Source organism: Micromys minutus (assembly GCF_963924665.1).
Source record: "Micromys minutus genome assembly, chromosome: 11".
NCBI lineage: Eukaryota > Metazoa > Chordata > Mammalia > Rodentia > Muridae > Micromys > Micromys minutus.
Window position 1 is genome coordinate 24475927 of NC_137980.1, and position 19759 is coordinate 24495685.

Here is a 19759-nt window from a genome sequence, read left to right on the forward strand (position 1 = left end):
GACCCTGGCTTCTCCCTGTGGCAATAAACAAAACTTGTTGGGCAGGAGCTAAGAATGACATGAATGGCCAGACTGGGAATCTTCTCAGTTGTCATGGAGAAGACCTTAAAGAGAACGGGGTAGTGATCAAAAGAGCTGATGTTTATTGATTGGTTGCATAAACCTGGGCTCTCTCTGTCTCTCTCCCTGTCTCTCTGTCTCTGTGTGAACATGCGTGTTTCTGTCTCCCTTTCTCTCTGTCTCTCTCTGTCTCTTCCACACAATCATATATTTCAACAGTCTCAAACAAAACAACCCCCCCCCCCCGAAAGACACTGATCACAAATCTCACCTGGATGGTGGCCACACCTTTAATTCCAGAACTCAGAGGTCAGAGGCAAGTGGATCTCTGCGAGTTTGTGGCCAGACTGTTCTACACAGCGAGCACAGGACTACCAGGACTACACAGTGAGACCTTGCCTTAAGCAAACCACGTGTACACACCACACACACACACACACACACACACACACACACACACATCAAAAGTAAAGCAACAGCAATACAATCTTGACAGAGCTCTAGACAGGAACCAGAACAGGTTAGAAAGGGACTTCTGGATCACCTGACCCAGGACTGAGTTTGTCATCTATGTGGCAGAGAGGCAGCGAAACCTTTCCTCCTTTTTGATATTGGTGAAAAGTTGAAATGTAAGTTTTGTTATTTCTGTTCTTTTTTGTTTTTGTTTTTGTTTTTGTTTTTGCTTTTTTCTCTCTCCAGATCTCTCAGTGTAATTGAAATTGATCTTAGTGGCAGCACTGTCATTGTCAGTCTCTAAGAACTATTTCTGCTTGCTGGCTTTCAAGCTGTGTGCCCAGTGTCCCTGACTGCTTTAGTAGTACATTACTGCTGATATGACAGGGTCTGCCTGGAGTGTCTGTCATGGTCCTAAAAACTCCACACAGAACCAAAGATCTACCGGAGTGTGTTGGTACATTCCTATGATGTTGGCCATTCGGGGAGGCTGAAGCAGAAAGGACTTGAACCCAAGCATGTTGGGCTAGCCTGGGAAACATAGTAAGACTCTGCCTCGTATTTGGAATGTGAAGTGTAAGCATGTCCCTTTAAGAATCTTTATTAACAGTCACTGTCTAACCTAACTCACCCGACTGCTGTCCTGGTCTTTTTCTGGACAAATTGTTTTTCTTCAATACTTTTCAGAAATTCCCCCATTTAACGTCTACATTTGATGTGTGCGCTTGCTTGTGAAATTTCAACACTGTGTTTTCTTACTGAAATGTGTTTATTTTTATAGGCAAGTTGAACGTTGCAGAGAAGGATCTTAAGGCCTCCCCCAACTTGCCACGCTTGCCTTCCATCCTAAGAACCAAAGGCTGTTGGAGAGATGGCAGTGACATCCCACCACATGATCCCCGTATTTGTCCTGATGAATGCCTGTCTGGTCACCGCTGGTAAGGCTCCTTGTGAATTCTTACCTTCTTACCTTCTCTTAAATGCCCATCCCCCCACCCAGTCTCTTTGGCTAGAAATATTGTGTCCATATTATCTTTATGTAAAATATGAATATTTACGTTCTTTAGGTAAATAAATTATTTGACTATCATACTGATACATATGTTTGCCTATGCTATGATGTGTAGGCTGGGGCTGGACATTCTAATGTCATGACATGGAGACCCAGCTAACCTTGTTGAGGTAGGCAGACAATAAAGAGCCCCATTAGAATTTTGTTACAGATATAGTTAATAGCAAAATAAGAATACTTGAAAAAGAATATTCTTATAAAATAAATAGATCTTTTGATATAGAGGTAACACTCTTATGAGATTGGCGGAGGGGAGGTGTCTAGATTCAGCTGCTTCAGATATATTAATAAGAATGTTTTAAGACACAGGGAGAGGATCTGGGAGGTAGGTTGTCACCAGCTTCAGCACTGTGGGGGAGAGTGAGGGGTAGGGGAATGGGGAGAGATGTCTCACGTTTCCCAGAGACATCAGAGAGTGAACGGGGGAGCGTTGGTATCATCCTGCACCCCAACACCCTGGGTTTCATGTCAAGACCATTTAACACATTTGAAGGTTCATCCGCTCTATTTTGTCATCATTTGTTCTGTAATGAGCTATAGAAAAGCAATTCATTGTATCACATTGTATCAGTTCTGAAGTGGGCAGTTCTCAACAAGAACAGCATCGACCTAAACATGTACTCCAGCAGGCCCTCTGGTGTATATGGTATATCAAAATGAACAAAATACTTCAATTTCAATAAGCTCATGTAATCAAAGCTCTGGGTGAGGTGTGCCAGTTTGTGAGAGATGAGTTATGGAGACACATAGTTCACTTACAGAGTTGTGTAGCTGGGAGGACCCAGATTTTTATATTTTGCATTTTGTGTGGTGGACGGAAGATAACATCTGACCACGAAGGCTTCCGGAGACAGATGGGGGCTGTGCAGACAGACTGTGGGAAGACCAGTTGGTGGAAAGATGTGTGAGACTGGAGATCAGAATGCTACCTCCAACCACTGAAAACATTTAGAAAGAAGGTGGTTGTTCTTCTTCTTCTTTCTCCTCCTCCTCCTCTTCTCCTTCTCCTTCTCCTTCTCCTTCTTCTTCTTCTTCTTCTTCTTCTTCTTCTTCTTCTTCTTCTTCTTCTTTATTGTTTTTTGTTGTTGTTTTAAATGCCAGTGTGTGAACTTGAACTGCCCACTCTGTCTGTGTGGTTCTCTGTCAGCAGTTTCATTTTGTGTCATTGTTGAAGAGTTATTTGCCTTTCGGGTATGCATTAAAATGGATCTTCTCTCTCTCTCTGTCTCTGTCTCTCTGTCTCTGTCTCTGTCTCTCTGTCTCTGTCTCTCTGTCTCTCTGTCTCTGTCTCTCACTCTCTTGCTCTCAATCTCTCTCTCTCTCTCTCTCTCAATCTCTCTCTCTCTCTCTCTCTCTCTCTCTCTCTCTCTCTCTCTCTCAATCTCAATCTCTCTCTCCCTCTCATTTTTTTGAGATTAGGTCTCTCTCTGTTGCCCAGGCTGTCCTGGAACACCTGAGAGTTCCTCCTGAGTGGCAGGATTCAAGATCTGTGCCCGCATGCCCAACAAAAATGGGTCTTAATGTTCGAATGGATTGAGTGGTGGGGGAGGAAGCACATTTTCTGTGCTAAGGTGTATACTGCGCCTGGGGTCTTGACATGGGGGTTCCGTTCTCACTGATGTCATGGAGAGCTGCTTCATGGGAAAGCCGTGAGTGTGACAACTTGTGCAACCTTGATAGTTTTGATGGTGAATCAGTCTTGCCAAACACCTTCCTTTCTCTTTCAGAACATAAGGGGGGAGAGGGAGAAAAAGAAGAAGAAATATGTACACACAGTCTCATATATGTGTGTGTGTGTGTGTGTGTGTGTGTGTGTGTGTGTGTATAAAGTTTTGCAATGGTAGAAAATACAATAGAGCCAAGGTTTTCTAGAACCACAGGGTACCTGGTAGGTAAACAGAGGGGCAGGTGCCTCTTGTTTTTATGGTGTGTGTGCATGACTATGCGTGTACATGTTCATGCACATGTCTGTGGGTATGTAGGCCAGAGGACAATTCAGGAGTCTCTTCTCAGGCTTGCTGCTCCAGTTTTGCTGAGACAGGTCTCTCATTGGCCAAGAACTCACTAAGTTGGCTTATCCAAGTGAGCCCAGGGCACCTACCTGACTCTTACCTGACGTTGGTGAGATTATAAGCATTTGCTACCACTCTCGGCTTGTTGGTTCTGGGAACTGTCGGGGGGGGGGGTGTTGAATTCAGGCTTTCATGCTTACAAGACAAACATTTTACCGACTGGGTACTAGCCTGTAGGGAGGCTTTTAAAGTATAGACGTTCATTAATCGGTGTCATTTTGCACAACCTAGTAAGCCAAATGAATGAAGGAAACATTTTTTTTTTATTTGCCTGTGCTGATGTATGCCAGCTTCCTTCTCTATCCCTCAAGTGTGCTAACAGCTGAGGATGACCTTGAACTTCTGATCTTCGGGCCTCTGGCTTTAGAGTGCTGAAATTATTGGCACGTGTCTCTGTGACCAGTTTAGAGGTTGCAAGCACTCTTACCAACTGTGCCACATACTAGCCTTTTCAATAGCTCTCCAGCTAGACTCAGTTTATTTCACCAAACGCTTTTTGGAGTATTCTGGCTGAGTTGAATTTCAGGAGATCATAATAATGAAGATGTATAGAGTAGTTACTGTATGCTAAGCCCCACCCCCAGTGCTTTTTACATATGACATCGTTTTATTTCCAGAACAATTACCCATAGTTCATAGGTGAGGGGACAGAACCACAGAAAAGCTAGCTGTTCCCTTGGGACCACACAGCTAAGGGGCAGCAGAAATAGTGGTTGGTAGATTACTTTAGGGTTGGTAACTGAACCTTCTCATTTCTCTATTAAGAGAATGTTGAGGGTATTTGCTTTTGTTTGGCTTCTGTTTGTTGCTATCGTTTTGAAACATTCTTACTCTGCTCTGAAGCTTTGGCTGTCCTGGAACTCACTGCTGTGAGTTTGAGACCTGCGAGGTCTAAATAATGAGTCTCAGGACAGCCCAAGCTACAAAGTAATTTAGACCAGGCCGGCCTCAAACTCACAGAAATCTGCTGGCCTGTGTCAAGTAGTGCTGGGATTAACAGTGTGTACCAAGGTGCACTGCCCAGAAGGTGCTTGAGAGAGAGTAATGATGAGTTTTCTTGGAGCATGACCTCTGTCTTCTGGCGAGAAGACTCGGAAAACTTTGTGGGGATAAAGCAAGGTTCATTTGGGAAAAGATGAAGGGAGTGGCCTCTGGGGACACTGAGTACCAGAGCAGAGCTTTGGATTGCATTTGGTGCTTTGGGGCTGGCTGTTCTTCAGTGCTCTGAGATGAGAGACTCACCCTGCTTAATCTACAAATCCAAGCACTTCCTACCCGCTCCCTGAAGCTAAAAATACAGCGGTTTCCAGGCAGGAGGGCTGCAGGCTGGTGTGTGTGTGTCTGTGCATGCATGTGTGCATGTATGTGTGCGTGAGTGTGTGTATGTCTGTGTGTGTTTCTGTATGTGTGTGTCTGTGCCTCTGTGTGTGTGTTATTATGACAACCTAACCCTTGATCATCTTCAAATAAGAAACTGAGCCTCAGTTTTTAGTTAATGACTTGTGCCAAGTCCTGTGACTTCCAAGTGGAAAACTTGGCATTTAAGCATAGGTATTTGGCAATGAAATGCAGGCCATTGCTGCCCTATTGGGGTCCCCCAGGGGGAGAGCCCACATGTGGAATGAACGAAACTCTTAGCTTGATTAAGTACCTTGGGAGTAGGCACATGTGTGCCACGTCCCCAGAGACAGAACATCCTGGGCTGCCTTCGCTTTCATTTCACACAAGGGCCCCATAGCCATGCAGCAAGGCTGCTGGGGAGCAGACAGGATGAAGGTGGTAAAAACCGGCTTGTGTGGGCTTTTCATGGGGCAGGGCAAGTACATGAAGCACAGCAGGCTGTGTGTGTTCAACCCATGGGCTTAACAGGCCCTTCTGTGGAAACCCTTCCCTCGCTGCTTGTGTTTGAGAAGAGCGAGGTGCAGCAGGCAGGTGGCAGCCAGCCATGACCCAGGTTCATGAAAGATATACCATGTAAGAACCAGAGTGCCTTCTGATTAGAAATTACCGCAGGCTGTTGACTGACCCCTTATCATAGATCCCGTGATCTAACATCGGGAAAGCAAGAAGCTCCAAAACTAATGCTTGCTGCACAAGCTTAAGTGTGCTTTCACTTTAAAGACTACTACACATCTCTAAACAGTAGTGGTGGCTGCTTCCGCGGTCTGCCAGTGACCAGCAGGGCTGTGTTTCCACTGTCCTAGTAATGAGAAAAAGGCATGCAGAGAGAATTTAGGGAAGTCAGGTTTGGCTAGAAGACAGGGCCTTGGCTGCATTTGTTGGCAGGTGTGTCAGGTCAGCAGAGGTCTGTGGGGTGAGTTTTGTGCAGCCTCCTCTGCTATGGTGTCAGGGTGTCTTGATGCGGTATCCAGGTGTGTCCTCTTGGAAGCTTGCCCATAACCCACACCCCCCCCCCACACACACGCTTCTTCTGCACACACACACACACACACACACACACACACACACACACACACACTTCTTCTCATTTCCATTTAGATGCACTAGGGAAGCAGAGATGGTTTTCCACTGAACTTTCCTGCTGAGCAAGCTTTGAAGTCGGTATCCTGGTGACAGACAGCAAGCTGAGATACTAGCTGGGCCAGGCTGGAGCTTGGAGGGCATCTAAACTAACAGTTAGACCCTCCCACAGCTGCTGCACTTTTCAGGATGGTGTCTGTACCTCCCATTTTGTCGGAACCCACAGCAGCCTCAGGAACGCTGGTCTTAGTCTGTTCCTTTCCAGAGTGAGAATGTTGAGGCTTAGACTGAGTGATTTAGAAAGATTGAGTCAGTTCTCAGTCTGACTAGAACTCAAACACACTTACACAGATGATCTGTGGCACTATGTGTTACAGTGCCCCTTCCCTTGCCTAACACACACACACAAACACACACACACACACACACACACACACACACACACACACACACACAACCTCACTTTTCCTAACTGCAGCCTGCTACTTTTCTAGGCACGAGACATAGATCTGTTCATTTAATCCTTACAGAAAATTATGATCTTGGCATTCAACATTTATCACTGGTGCTGTCCTTGCTACAGTCTCTAGGGCCAATATTTTAACCCATGTTACAAATGTGTCAACTATGACAAGTTCAAGGCTACAGGGGGCTGACTACATGATACCATCTCAAACAAAAACAAACTATTAAAAAAAAAAACCTAGCAAAACCAAGAAACCCAGAGTACGTTGTCCCAAAGACATTGATACTCAATTTATTTTTAATTGACAATTAAGATATGTTTGTGGGGTCCAATACGACATTTTTAATATGAATACTATGTGTTTATATTAGGAGATGGCATATTTAATATTTGAATCACCTCTTTCTTTTAAATGTCTAATTGATTCATTACTGTGTATGGGTAACAGGCCATGATTGGTGTGTGAAGCTCATTGACAGCTTGTGAGATCCAGGTCTTTCCTCCCATCCTATGCGGCCTGGAGTTAGAACTTATTTAATTAGGTTTGGCAGCAAGTGCCTTTCCCCACTGAGCCATCTTGCTGGACCCTGTATTTATCACTTTTGTGTGTCTGTGATAAGAACACTTAGAATTTACTCTTAACCGTTAAAAAAAATTTGTGTGTGTGTGTGTGTGTGTGTGTGTGTGTGTGTGTGTGTATTTCGCTCACTCTCTGTTCACTGTGATCTGTAGACAACTTGCAGGAGTTGATTCTCATTTTCTATCAAGTGAGTTCTAGGGATCAAATTCAGATTCTTTAGTGACCTGGGTGGAACACTTTCCTGGCCCCTCCTCAGTAATTCATGTCCTCAAGACAGTATCACTGACTTACAGCCATCATGAGGTTTTAGGGCTTTCAAGCCTTTTCCTCCTGAAACTTTGTATCATTTGACTAATCTCTCCACAGTGCCCCTCTCGCCATCTTCAGGCAACCAGTTTGACTCTGTTTCTATGTATTTGATCCTTTTGGGTTCTGTGCATGAGTGAGATCATGTAGTATCTGTCATTTCCTGTGTCACATATTTAATTCAACACCCCCCAGTTTTATCCATGATGTAGGTCTGAGAGGATTTCCTTCTTTGGGGGGCTGTGTGGTCCTCCACTAGGTCATGTGCCTCATTTTCCTTACCCATTTGCCCCTTAATGGGGACCAATCAACTATCTAACCAATAGCCACCACAAAAACAAAAACAAACAAAACACCCAAAACAGCAACCCAAAGGGTTAAGGGTTAGGTTGTAGTCTTAAGGCTTCACAACAGATTGAGAAATACCTTCTCTTGCCAGCCTTGAGGTCTTGGGACACAGAAGTTGATTTGGTTTCTTTGGTGGTTTGCATGAGAATGGCCCCCATAGGCTCATCTATTTGGATACTTGGGTTAACAGTTGGTGGAAAGGCTTAGGAAGGATTAGGAGGTGTGGCCTTGTTGGAGGAGGTGTGTCACTGGGAGCTTGCTTTGAGGTTTCAAATGTCTACACCATTACCAGGCTTTGCCTCTTGCCTGTGGGTGAGGATGGAAGGGCTCAGCTACTGATCCAGTAGAACATATAGAACTTTATTCTATAAGTTGTCTTGGTCATGGTGTCTCTTCATAGCAATAGACACATAACTAGGATAGCCTGCAATTATTTTTGTCTTTGATTCTTTACTTTTGTGTTTCATATTTCTTTTTGATACATAGAGAAAGCCTACTGTCAGTGAAGTACCAGCTATCACCAGGGTATTAAATTTTATGTTTATTCTATTTTTAATTGTATCTATTTAGTGTGGTTAGTGTGTGCATATGTGTGCACCATAGTGTAGTGGTGTGTGTGTGTGTGTGTATGTGTGTGTGTGTGTGTGTGTGTGTGTGTGCAACAGCATACATCTGTAAGTCAGAAGTCTGCTTGGGGGAGTCCATGTGGGCCCTGACAGCTGAGCTCAGGTCATTAGGCTTGGTGGCAGGTTGCTTGCATGCCAAACCATTTCACTGCCCTGCCTACCATGGCCCATCTACTCCACAGAGCAAATTAGTGTTTTTGAAAAAGACCTGGAGCAGCTGCAGTGGTCTGCATTTGGGTTGCGTTCTCTGTGATACTGTACACATTCACAGTCGATGAAATATCTTCTTCTCTACTTCCCTTTTAGGGTTTTTGTACAGAAACCACACACACACACACACACACACACACACACACAGCATACACAGCATACACAGCACACACATAGCATATATGCATACATACCACATACACACATACCACATACATGCACATACCACATACATACACACACAACACATACACACACATCCTGTATATATACACATACCACATACACACACATACTATACACAAACACACACACACACACATACACACACACACACACACACACACACACACACACACACACACGGCAGTGCAGGAGAATCTTTAAGAAATAACTACTCACCACTCCATCAGTGTGTGTGATATGTGTGTGTGGTATGTGTGTGGCGTGCATGTGTAGTATGAGTATGTTTTGTGTATGTTTGCATATACAGGGTATGTTTGTATAGGGTATGTTGTGACAGCTATTATATAAAATGATATATCTATGCAGATACATGTATGTATATATTTGCAGGGAAATTTACTCACAGCTTTTGATTTGGGTAACTAGATATATATACAGAATTGGAAAGGCAGATGGTTAACAGGGCAGTGGATGTCAGGCTCCTTGGCAAATGCATTCTTTCTCTTTTGCATCTGTATCCCAGATTGTAATTGGGATCTGTTGTGTAATTGCTACACTGCTCTGGATTTCTGATTACTGGAATAATTTTAGGATACCAATGGCAGGCCGTTTTAAGAACAGTAATCAAACATTTTCACTAGGACATAGCTACCTTGTATTCCTGGACAGCTCTATAATTGCTAAAAGTTTATAGTTGGCCATAGCTGTGCACACAGGAGTGTAGATAACTGATCTTGATACCTTAGCAGCAGCTAAGGTAATACTGTGTGGGGAAACAGAGGCTGCTTGGCCCGCAGCTGGCCCTTTTCAAGCGGAAGGGGGTCTGTTCATCACCTTGCATTCGCTTTAAACAAATACCCACCGTGTTTTAGATAAGCCCTGTGGTCTTGTAGACTGTGAGTAACCTGTTGGACCGCAGGGCTTTGCTGGTTTCTGAGGAACAGAACGGGGGCGGGGGGAGTTAGGAGTCACTGCTTTTGTCCCCATTCTTTTTACCTAGTAAAACTGCTTAACATGTTAATCAATTGCTGTATTTAGCTAGTATTTATTGAGTGCTTACTGTTTTCATACACTATTCCAGGTGTTGAAGGTAGAAGAGGGGGAAAGAAAACACATACATGAAAAAATTGATCTTATGAATCATGTCTGGAGCAGGGAGAAACAGCAGACACAACGGTCAGGCCTCTTCAGTGGGTCGGGGCTCCACTGGACAAAGGCAAGGGGACTAAGGTTGGTAAGGGAGGAGAACAATGTAAAGCCAAATTGAAGGGCTGAGTGCTTGTGTAGTGTGCACAAAAGCCCCGGTTTAATCTCCAGAAATGACTAAAACAATCCAAGTGCTGCAAACCTGTAATCCCAGGCCTCATTGATGGAGGGCGGATCCGAAGTTTAAGGTCATTCTTGGCTACAAGAGGCCCTGTCTAAAACACAAGAAGGAGGAGGAGGAGGAAGAGGAAAAAGAGGAGATGAGGAGGAAGAAGAGGAAGAAGAGGAGGAAGAAGAGGAGGAGGCAGCGAATAGTTCAACTGGAAAGAGATTGCCTTGATTCCATTAGGCCATGTCTTTTATTCCTAATACCACCCAAAAATACTGATTAAAAAAAAAACCAGTTGGAATTTGGGCTCAATGATAGACTCTAGGTATACAAAGTACAAGACTCATCATACAAAACACATATATCTATGCATCCATCTACCCACCCCATTTCTCTCACACAACCATCCCCCATTTATCCATCCCCCACTCATGCATCCCCCATTCATCCATCCCCCCACTCATCCATCCCCCACTCATTCATCCCCCACTCATCCATCCCCCACTCATCCTTCCCCCCATCCATGCATCCTCCCATTCATCCATCCCCCACTCATCCATCCCCCACTCATGCATCCCCCACTCATCCATCCCTCACTCATCCATCCCCCATTCATGCATCCCCCACTCATCCATCCCCCATTCATCCATCCCCCATTCATGCATCCCCCACTCATACATCCCCCATTCATCCATCCCCCATTCATCCATCCCCCATTCATCCATCCCCCCATTCATGCATCCCCCATTCATCCATCCCCCACTCATCCATCCCCCATTCATCCATCCCCCACTCATCCATCCCCCACTCATCCATCCCCCACTCATGCATCCCCCCATTCATCCATCCCCCGTCATGCATCCCCCCATTCATGCATCCCCCATTCATCCATCCCCCACTCATCCATCCCCCACTCATCCATCCCCCATTCATCCATCCCCCACTCATCCATCCCCCATTCATCCATCTCCCATTCATCCATCCCCCATTCATCCATCCCCCGTCATGCATCCCCCCATTCATGCATCCTCCCATCCACACATGCATACCATAGACAATGGATATGATCAATGAAGGCCTTATTGGCTTGACCGTGGTGTAGAAAACCAAAAGAAATGAGCTAAGTGACTCCTGTGGGGAGGGTGAAGGAAGAGCGAGGTCCTGAGGTGGGAGCTGGCCTGAAGTACTCAGGTCCTGGCAAGAAGACCAGATGTGTGCTTGGGTGGGTGAGTCAGAGAACTGAGTGTGCAGTGAGGAAAGCTTGGGGAGGGTGGGATAGGTGTGGTGTGTCATGTAGGGCTCTGCACACTGGAGGCCTCTTAGGCCCTGCAATGGCTCCAATACAGGAGACGGAGCCGCTGGAGGGTTTGAGCCATGTTTTTTCTTTTTTCCATTTGTGTGTGTGTGTGTGTGTGTGTGTGTGTGTGTGTGTGTGTGTGTGCATGTGTGCATGCATGTGGAAGCTAATGTTTGATGTCAGGAACTGCCCACCCTTGAGATCACCCTTGCTCAGTTAGACAGGTTTCTCAATCAAACCCAGAGCTTGCTGATATAGGTAGCCTTTGTGGCTGGCTTGCTCAGTGAATCCTGTCTCTACCTTCAGAGGCTAGACATACAGATGGGTAGCAGAGGCCACCCAGCATTTCCCTGAGTTCTGGGAATCTAAGCTCCAGTTTCTGTGCCTTTGTGGCCAGTGCTTTCACCCCTGAGCCTTCTTTTCCCCAGGATGCTCTCCTGGCTCACTCTGGGACCCTTTTCTGTGGTTGGAGTTATTCCATTGAGACATGGTGGTAACCAGGGTCACTTACTACAAAGAGGGACCTCTGGGAGTGACCTGCTCATTGAATGGGTGGTGACAATTCTTCGGTGCTTGTCAGTCAAAAGTATACCTTTGGGAGGAGGGAGGTGTTCTGATTTGCTTTCCTGCCACCAGGATGCTGGCCTTGAAGCCTTGAACTCTCAAGCACAATCCTGCCCCAGCTTCTCAAGCTACTGAGATTGCAGACATGCACCACCACGCCGGGCCCTGATTTGCTTTCCTAAGCATCATCTCTGGTATAAAAAGTCCTGTGAACAAGTACAACCCTGTGCTTGCCACGGGTCCAGGAGGCAGCCTCTCTGTGTTTGAGACTGAACTAGGCAAGCTGAGAGGAACGCTTCAGTATTTTCTCTTTTAGCCTCCTGCTGCTCTCCTCCCCATTTTAAGCCCCTCTCCCCTGACTTCTGTTTGTCTTGTTTGTATATGGAGCAGGGTAGATTTCTGGGTGGTCTTAGATTGTGAAAACTGGAAAAACTCTTCACGTGGCTGTGCTTATGGGAAGGGGACATCTTGGATTGTGCAGGAGGGAGAGGAAAGGGAGGGAGGGAGAAAGAGGAGGGCTGGAGGGAGGTAGGAAGGGAGGAAAGGAGGGAGGGAAGGAGGGAGGGAGAGAGATTGTACTTTCATTTTCTTTAAGTACATTATATTGGGGGTGGGTGTGTAGAGGAGATGGAAATGTATGTTTCTATGGGGATGTGCTCTAGAAACAATATCAAAGAGAAAAACAAAAGAAAACAAAACCAACCAATCAAATAAACAAAACCCTTTCTTGTGAAGGAATTGTTTGAATTTCAGGCCTGTTAGAGATATAACTGGAGAGCAGTGCCAGACCCCAGCACCTTCATAGTCGGCAGGGACAGCTCTGCTGTTTGTCACCTGTTGGGTCTCAGTGTGGCTCTGGTGGGCCACACTGCCTCCTGTGTTTGACAGGCTTAACTAGCTCTGAGGATGCTATCGAAGGCTGTCTGGCAGCAGTTGGTTAATGATAGGGGACAGATTCAAAGGCACTGATTAATTGTTAGATTATTTGCAAAGCACACGCTGGGAAACCCAAACCTGCAGAGGCCAGCAGAGATTAGCCCGGACCTTCAGGCTCAATTGCCTTTTGGAGTTGGGCCAAGAGGGGCATAGCCATTCTTTGTGGAGAAGTACACTTGGCCTTATTCTTCCCTGAATTGCAGATTGCTGTTCAGGCTCCAGGGTGACAGAACTTCTGTGGCCCCCGGCACACAAAGGACACACTCTTGGAAAGTTGTGTGTGTATTCTGTTTAGAGAGAGAGAAATACAATCACTTTACATTCATTAACTAAATAAACACTTCCTAAGGACCTCTTAGATGGGCAGGGAGCCCCAGTTTGATCTTGAAGTAGTTCAGGTCTACAGTGTCAAATGTCTAAAGGCATCAGGGTTAGGCTTTTAGGGGTCTAGAACACTTACTGAGCATGCCCAAGACTCTGCCCTTAATCTGTTGTCCCACCAAAAGTACCTGCCCCCAAGGGAACACACACCATGTCAATTAGCAACCCCCTCCCCACTTAAGGGAGTCAGCAAAAAATAAAAAACTTAAATGCCTAGCGTAAAGGAAAATCATGTTTAAAACCTTAAAAAATTAAAAACCCCTACATTTGAAATTCTGTGTCCCAGTAGAAGCTCAGTGTAGACTATGCAGGGGAAAGGGGAAAAACTGGTTAGTGCTTTTTTTCCTTTGGGTGGTATATCTGGTGTATCTTACAGAATCATTGTTCCTAGACTTAGCTCCACCAGACTTGTGAGAAGCATTCATCCTAGTGTCTGCCCCATAAAGATGAGCAAAATCTGAGCCTTTCCAGTGATCACCAGTTTCTGTGGATACTGAGGTCAGTGCTGCAGACAAACGAACTGAGAATTTGGTGCTTATCTAAGAGCCAACCAAGTACATGCAGAAGAGAAAGTTGCTGTAGCTTAAAAACAGGTTCAGAGATATCACAAGACCCAGGCCTGGCCCTAATTCCCACTGACAGGCTACAATTTGCCCCTCCCCTATCCTGTACCCCATCCCCCTACCCCCAATCCGTCCTTCTGGACTTGGACACCCGAGTGACTACAAACTCCAGATGGGCACCCAAGTAGCTACAAACTCCAGACCAAATCGCACTTTATTAGCATGATTCAAAAGGAAAAAATTCTGGGGAGAAATTTCCAGTCGGTGCTGAGCCATTGTCATGATGTTGTCAGATCTTCCTGAACTCAAGGCGCATGAAGACTTTGTTTCTCATGCGGCTCGGAATCCACAGGAGAGTGTTTTCATGAGTACCTCCAGAGGGGCGCTGGTGCAGGGGTGCACTCCTGAGCTCACACTCAGATGCCTCCTTGTTTACTTGGAAGCCTCAATCCTAAAAACACAGAGATATACCCCAGCAGGCAGGCCTCAGGAGCTGGACTTTTAACCCTTTGTCAAGGCATTTCCCAGATAGCTTTATGGAGTCCAATGAGACAGATGCCAGAATCCTGAGGGACTTCCAGCTTAGGAGCAAGCTTTGGGTGGATAAATGGCTAACTTTGTGTGTTGCGTGTGGGTTAAATCCGTGGCCTCACGTGTACCAAGCATACACTCTGCTCTATGGCCCTGCCCTGTTTTTAAGGTTGGTTTGTTTCAGCTTTGTTAATTTTTTTGGGGGGGGGAAGTGATGTCAGCAGGTAGCATACCCCGAGTCAGCTGTGAGAGGAAGCCAAGACTAACACTTGAGTTTTATTTTATCATTTTTAAAGACTGTAACTTAGCTGTCTCAGAAAATAACCATGGTTATTTACATTCAAGTACACATACATGGGGGGAGGGGCCGATTGAGACAGACAGACAGAGAGACAGACAGACAGCAAAAATGGCCAAGTGTCTGCAGCCTGCCGTGTTTGTTCTGCTGTTCATGAACATGGTATGCCCGTCTATTTTACCAGTTTGTAAAAAAATTCTGTTGTACATTTGTACATTTGTCATTTTGGGACGTCCTCCAGAGTCTCACATATTCTAAACGTGTGTCCTACCCGAGTGAGGCTCCTAGGCCCCCAGCAGTTCAGACTTGAAGACATCAGTGTGTTCACACTGAACGGAATCTCTCAGACATGTTTCTTAGACTTAGGTCCAAGGCCCTAGTTTGGGCTATAATTTTGCTCTCTGTTGGCATTCTTCGTTAGTAATGATGGCCATTAACAATCCATATGGCTAGAAGGAGATGCGTTCAGGAGCCAGTAACTAAGGCTGGTTGCTAAGCAAGGTTGCTGGTCTGGTTGGCTTCCTCTAGGTTATAGGAACTACAGATCTGCTGTGCACCCTAAAGAATACGGTGTTTAGCTGAGGCTCGGGACTAAGCCTGCTGATGGTCTTAGCATCTTGTCACCATGGTTAAAACGAGAATCCTTGGGGCTTTGGACTGAACGTCAGTCCAGAGAAGCTTTTGGAATTTGTGACCGAAAGATTTTGTAGAGTTTTACCTCCTGAGTGTGGGAGTCTGAAGACTTCCTCATGTTGGACAATGGCCCTGTTAGACTATTATTATACATTTATTAAAGGAAGTATCTGTGGCTTGAATGTAAAATGGCACCAGCCTTGATACTGTTAGAGGGCAGGGGTGAGGGCTGCGAGGAGGTGCTGGTGCCACAGGGGATCGTGTGGCAGTGCATTGCTACCATTGCCTTAAGCAATCTCCAGTTTCATTTATGTTGTTAATGAAGCCCAGAAACCTCTAGATTCACGTTAGCAGGCACCAGTATGCAGAACTGAGTTGTGAGTTGAACCAGTCTGTCTTCCTTAGACCACCATTTTCCTGAAAGAACACTGTACAAGCAGTGGCCATCTAGGTGTTGCGTGCAGTTCTGACAAAGTACAGGGTCCATCGTTTACTCAAAGGAAAACCACTGACAGTATTTGTTGCCAGTGACAAGAGCGTGCCCAACCAAAAATGAATAATTTGGAGAACTTGCTTCTGTCATCACGGCTATGACAGTGTCACGGCAGTGAGCTGCTTTTCTGGCAGGAGTAATGGAGATGCTGTGAGCTCGGGACATTAAAGATACAGCACAGCAGATGTCTTACCTGGTGATTCCGTAAAACCCAGCGAGGCACTGCATTCCAAATGGTGGGTGCACGATGCATGAATCAAAACACCCTTCATCTTCAGAGTGCAGGACAGAACAATCGATTCTCAAAGCCTTTATATTTTCAGATAATTTTAGATCTAACAAGAGAATCAGATAAGTGCCAGGCAGTGGTGGCTCACACCTTTAACCCCAGCACCTGGGAAGCAAAGACAGGCAGATCTCAATGAGTTCGAGGCCAGCCTGGTCTACAGAGCAAGTTCCAAGATAACCAGGGATACACAGAGAAACCCTGTCCTGAACATGCCCCCCACCTCCAAATTACATAAGCAGCACCATTTTTTTTCATTAAACTTTGCCTTCTGATGATATAACATAGAGCCACAACCAAAACTATATAAAAACTAATCTTGGTACAACATTTCATGTCACCTTTGGTTTTCTGATTCCTTAGATTGCTCCCGTCTGTCACTGGCCTTTGGTCTTTAGTGATTCCTACCCTTTAAGAAAGTGCTGGCTAGTGCTTCAGTTAGGGTTTGTCTGTTGATCTCTCACAGCCACACTGGAGCGATACTTCACTGGGAAAGGTACCACAGAACTGCAGTACCCTTTTCTGGGCGTCAGTTCAAGAGTGCGTTTTGTTGGTGGGACTTACTACTTGGTAATGCTAATCTTGGTCACTTGGTTAAAGCTGTGTATGCCAGAATCCTCTGCTTATTCATAAAGTTAGTATTTTCTTCACTTTAAAAGTGACTCTGGATTTTGGAAGAATACAATGGATTTTAATGTGTCAGAGTATGAAATCTCATTCTGTGACTCAGAGGCAGTGTTTCCGGAATCCTTAAAAATGACTGCTTGTTGAACAAGATGGAATATGGAAGAGGACACAGGCCCAAGGACACGCAAAGACTTAAGATTTGCAGCTTCCAATAGCTTAGACGGCCAACCCTCTGCACCTGTGGGATTCACAGCTAAAGCTTCACCCACACCCAGACTGGAAGTATGTAAAGCAAATTGCATATGTTCCAAAGATGTATAGACCTTCCTTCTCACCATTATCACCCAGATAATCCAATAGACAAACTGCACAGTACTCACGTCGTGTTAGGTGTCATAGTAGTCTAGAGGTGATGTAAGGTACCTGGAGGGTATATGTGCCACTGTGCCTTCTTACATAAGGGACTTGAGCATGCCTGGTGGGGTTGGGGGAGGAGTTCCTGGAACCAATCTCCCCAGGATAGCTAGGGACTCATGTGTCCGTGTGAGGCCACATTTCTTCATGTCTTTCAAGCAGAATAATGCATCATAACAAATTGAATGCAGGAGTGGGTCCGAAACCCAGCTGTCTTTCATTAAGCTGGACATTAAAGAGATTTGCAAAAACGTGGAACAGTGTAACTCTACCCTCTGGACCAAGAGCTGCTTTAGAAGTTCTGTCTCATGCACAATATTGTTTATGTTGAGATGCACTGTATCTGACATTGGCTCTGAATGGCTTAGTACGCACTTAAATACTTCTCAGGCTTAGTTTCTATTGTTGTAAACATGTATGTTATGCACTTATATGTGCATATATGTATATACACATATGTGTGTACGTATATACGTATATGCACATATATAATTGTGTAACATACATAAGTGGTTCAAGGTTAGAGGTGAAGAGGGTAGGCTGCAGTAAGATTTATAAGACAGGGATTCAAGGGTTGTTCTGAGCTCGGGACTTGTAATTGATTTCTTTAACTACACACCTTAAAAGATAGAAAATTTAATGTTGATAGGATTTTTCTTCCCTACAACAGACAAGGGGTGTTGAATCACTAATGGATGCTCCAGCAGTTCCGAGATGTCACAAGTTTAATTTTCTGCTATAATGTTGTAAGTTTATTATATGTCAATAGTCTCTCTTTCATAAATCGCTTTGTTAATAACTTTGTGCGATCACTCCTAGCCATACCGTCTAGGCTGTGATCCACCTGCTTCAGCAAAGACTAACCAGTTGCTCGTGGTGTCTGTGCTGAAGCAGGGTAGATATTTATAACTGCTCATAATCCTTACCACGTTAGTTATTTTCCTTAAAAACAAAAACAAACTAACAAACAAAACCCTAACCCATTAAGAAGATAGGGTTAGATGGCATTAGTATTTGTAAATAGAGAATTTTTAAAAAATAAAGACCAGCTATGTTACAAAATCCAATACTTAAAAACAAATTAATTATGTCAGACTTTGGAACTGAGTGTATTTTACTTTATTTTGTTCTGTATCATCCTCTGACAGTTTAATGCGGACATACAGAGTTTGGGAAGCTGCGTTCCCCTCCCATTCTGCTTCCCTCCATGACCTTCCTCTCAAGCTCTCTCTTCCGTTGGTCTCTCTGTCTTTTCCTCTTGCTAGACTAACAGTCCTGAACCTCGGAGTTAACCTTTTAGAAGTATGGACTGATGGTGGGGATCACATGTAGGGTCTCACACATTCTAGGCAAGGACTGTGGCCCTGAGTGACATCCCCAACCACAGTGCCTTAGGATGAGGAAGGGCAATAGCACAGTATTTTATTCACTGTCAGCCTGAATCGGCTTTTAAGCAAGATGCTGTATTCCACACAGTAGATTTTGTAATGGAAACCACCACTGTTTAAGTCCAGCACCATCTTATTTAACCATATGGGTATCCATATTCACAGACATATTAAATCATATTTAACAGAAATATAAATATCCAGACATCGTGATTGAGCCCTATTCTTTATTTTTCGTATTTATTTTTATGTGTACGAGTGTTTTTCTGGTATGTATATCTGTGCACCATACACACCATGTTTGTGCCTGGTGCCTGAGAAGGCCAGAAGAGGGCACTGGATCCTCAGAGACTGGAATTGCAGATGATTGTGAGCAGCCACCAGGGTGCTGGGAATTGAACTTGGGTCCTTTGGAAGAGCATCCAGTGCCCTTAACTGCTGACCCATCTCTGCAGCCCTTGCACCAGATTCTTTTGATGTCTAAGTGACTACTTGGACCTCTGACCTTAGAACTAATTTTCTTAGTACAGTGAAGAACATGAGTTCAACACATACTGCATATAGACTAGAAATGTGCGGTGCTTTTCTATCAAAAGAACTTCATCCAAGAGACCACAGTTTTTATTTTATATTTTAGGATATTTATGTGACCCAGTATAAAGGGAAGATTCTCCTAGCCCCAGCGAGAGAGGTTAACTGAGCACAGTGCTTTCAGGAATTGACTCAGAGCCAGAGACCCCTAGCTTTGCCATGAAATGGCCTTGTGACCTTGTTCAGCATTCTTGTCAATAAAATGAAGGTGGTAGCAGTATCTGTCTCACTGAGTTGTTTTGAAGATGTAATAACATGGTGCTTTTATGTACTAATCCCTGCCTGCCACTTACATTATTCTGCTAAGCTAAACCCACCAGGATCGGCGGGGTTTAATTAGTCATTTGTGGTTTATTTTCTCAGGACATCAGAATGTTTTCTGATGGGTTTGTGCATGTATGCACAGACCAGAAGTTAATCCCAAGGGTCTTCTTCCGAGAGCTGTCCATTTGTTGTTGTTGTTATTTCCTGGCTGGTCAGTCAGATCAAGGGAATCCTCCTGTCTCTGCTTCTCCAACTTCCTACGAACTGAAACTGCACGCGTGCTGCTCTCTTTTGTGGCCCTCGAAAAGATCTTACACA

The 19759-nt window shown here is 44.8% G+C and overlaps 1 protein-coding gene across 1 annotated transcript in view; it reads left to right on the forward strand.

The window, feature by feature from the left end:
• TGFBR3 (transforming growth factor beta receptor 3) overlaps positions 1-19759 on the forward strand; it is a gene marked incomplete at its 3' end in the record, with an annotated part of 149268 nt that overhangs the window by 20888 nt on the left and 108621 nt on the right. The window contains exon 2 of the mRNA XM_080925516.1: positions 1295-1451. Within this exon, the coding sequence (XP_080781642.1) occupies positions 1385-1451 (67 nt within the window). The 5' untranslated portion in view covers positions 1295-1384. The remainder of the gene's footprint in view (positions 1-1294; positions 1452-19759) is intronic.